At 45.8% G+C, this 380-nt stretch overlaps 1 protein-coding gene across 1 annotated transcript in view; it reads right to left on the reverse strand.

Annotated features, from left to right (window-relative positions):
• The window catches only part of LOC119594472 (glutamate receptor 4-like), a 4,855-nt gene extending 4,520 nt beyond the window's left edge, over window positions 1-335 (reverse strand). Inside the window, exon 1 of the mRNA XM_037943508.1 lies at window positions 8-335. Within this exon, the coding sequence (XP_037799436.1) occupies window positions 8-163 (156 nt within the window). The 5' untranslated portion in view covers window positions 164-335. The remainder of the gene's footprint in view (window positions 1-7) is intronic.
• Between the last annotated feature and the right edge of the window lie 45 nt (window positions 336-380).

Genomic DNA, 380 nt, shown 5'->3' on the forward strand with positions numbered 1-380 from the left:
AACCTACCATCACAGCTTTATATACAAAGGACCCAGCCGGCACAAATGTCCGGATGTCAGTTTCCACGAGTTCGGACAAGCTGTTGAAGGGAAGATCGAGACGCGGGAGAATTAGCATGGCCTTGAGGTTCGAACGATAGACGGTGTTCACGATAAGCATCATCAGCAACCATATACCGGCTAACAGCTGTACCGACGTCCCCTGCGGTTCCCATGTTATTGCTGGCGAGGGAAAACAGGATGAGTTGGTGCTAAGTTTCTTTTTTGAGAGGGGTGGCCCTGTCTGTTTGATTTTGATTTTTTTTTTTTTATTGGGAGAGGGGGATTGTTGTGTTAATTTGTATTATATCTTTTGGTTTATCTGTGTCTCCTGGTCTCAG

This window comes from Penaeus monodon, chromosome 34, assembly GCF_015228065.2.
Source record: "Penaeus monodon isolate SGIC_2016 chromosome 34, NSTDA_Pmon_1, whole genome shotgun sequence".
NCBI classification, from domain to species: domain Eukaryota; kingdom Metazoa; phylum Arthropoda; class Malacostraca; order Decapoda; family Penaeidae; genus Penaeus; species Penaeus monodon.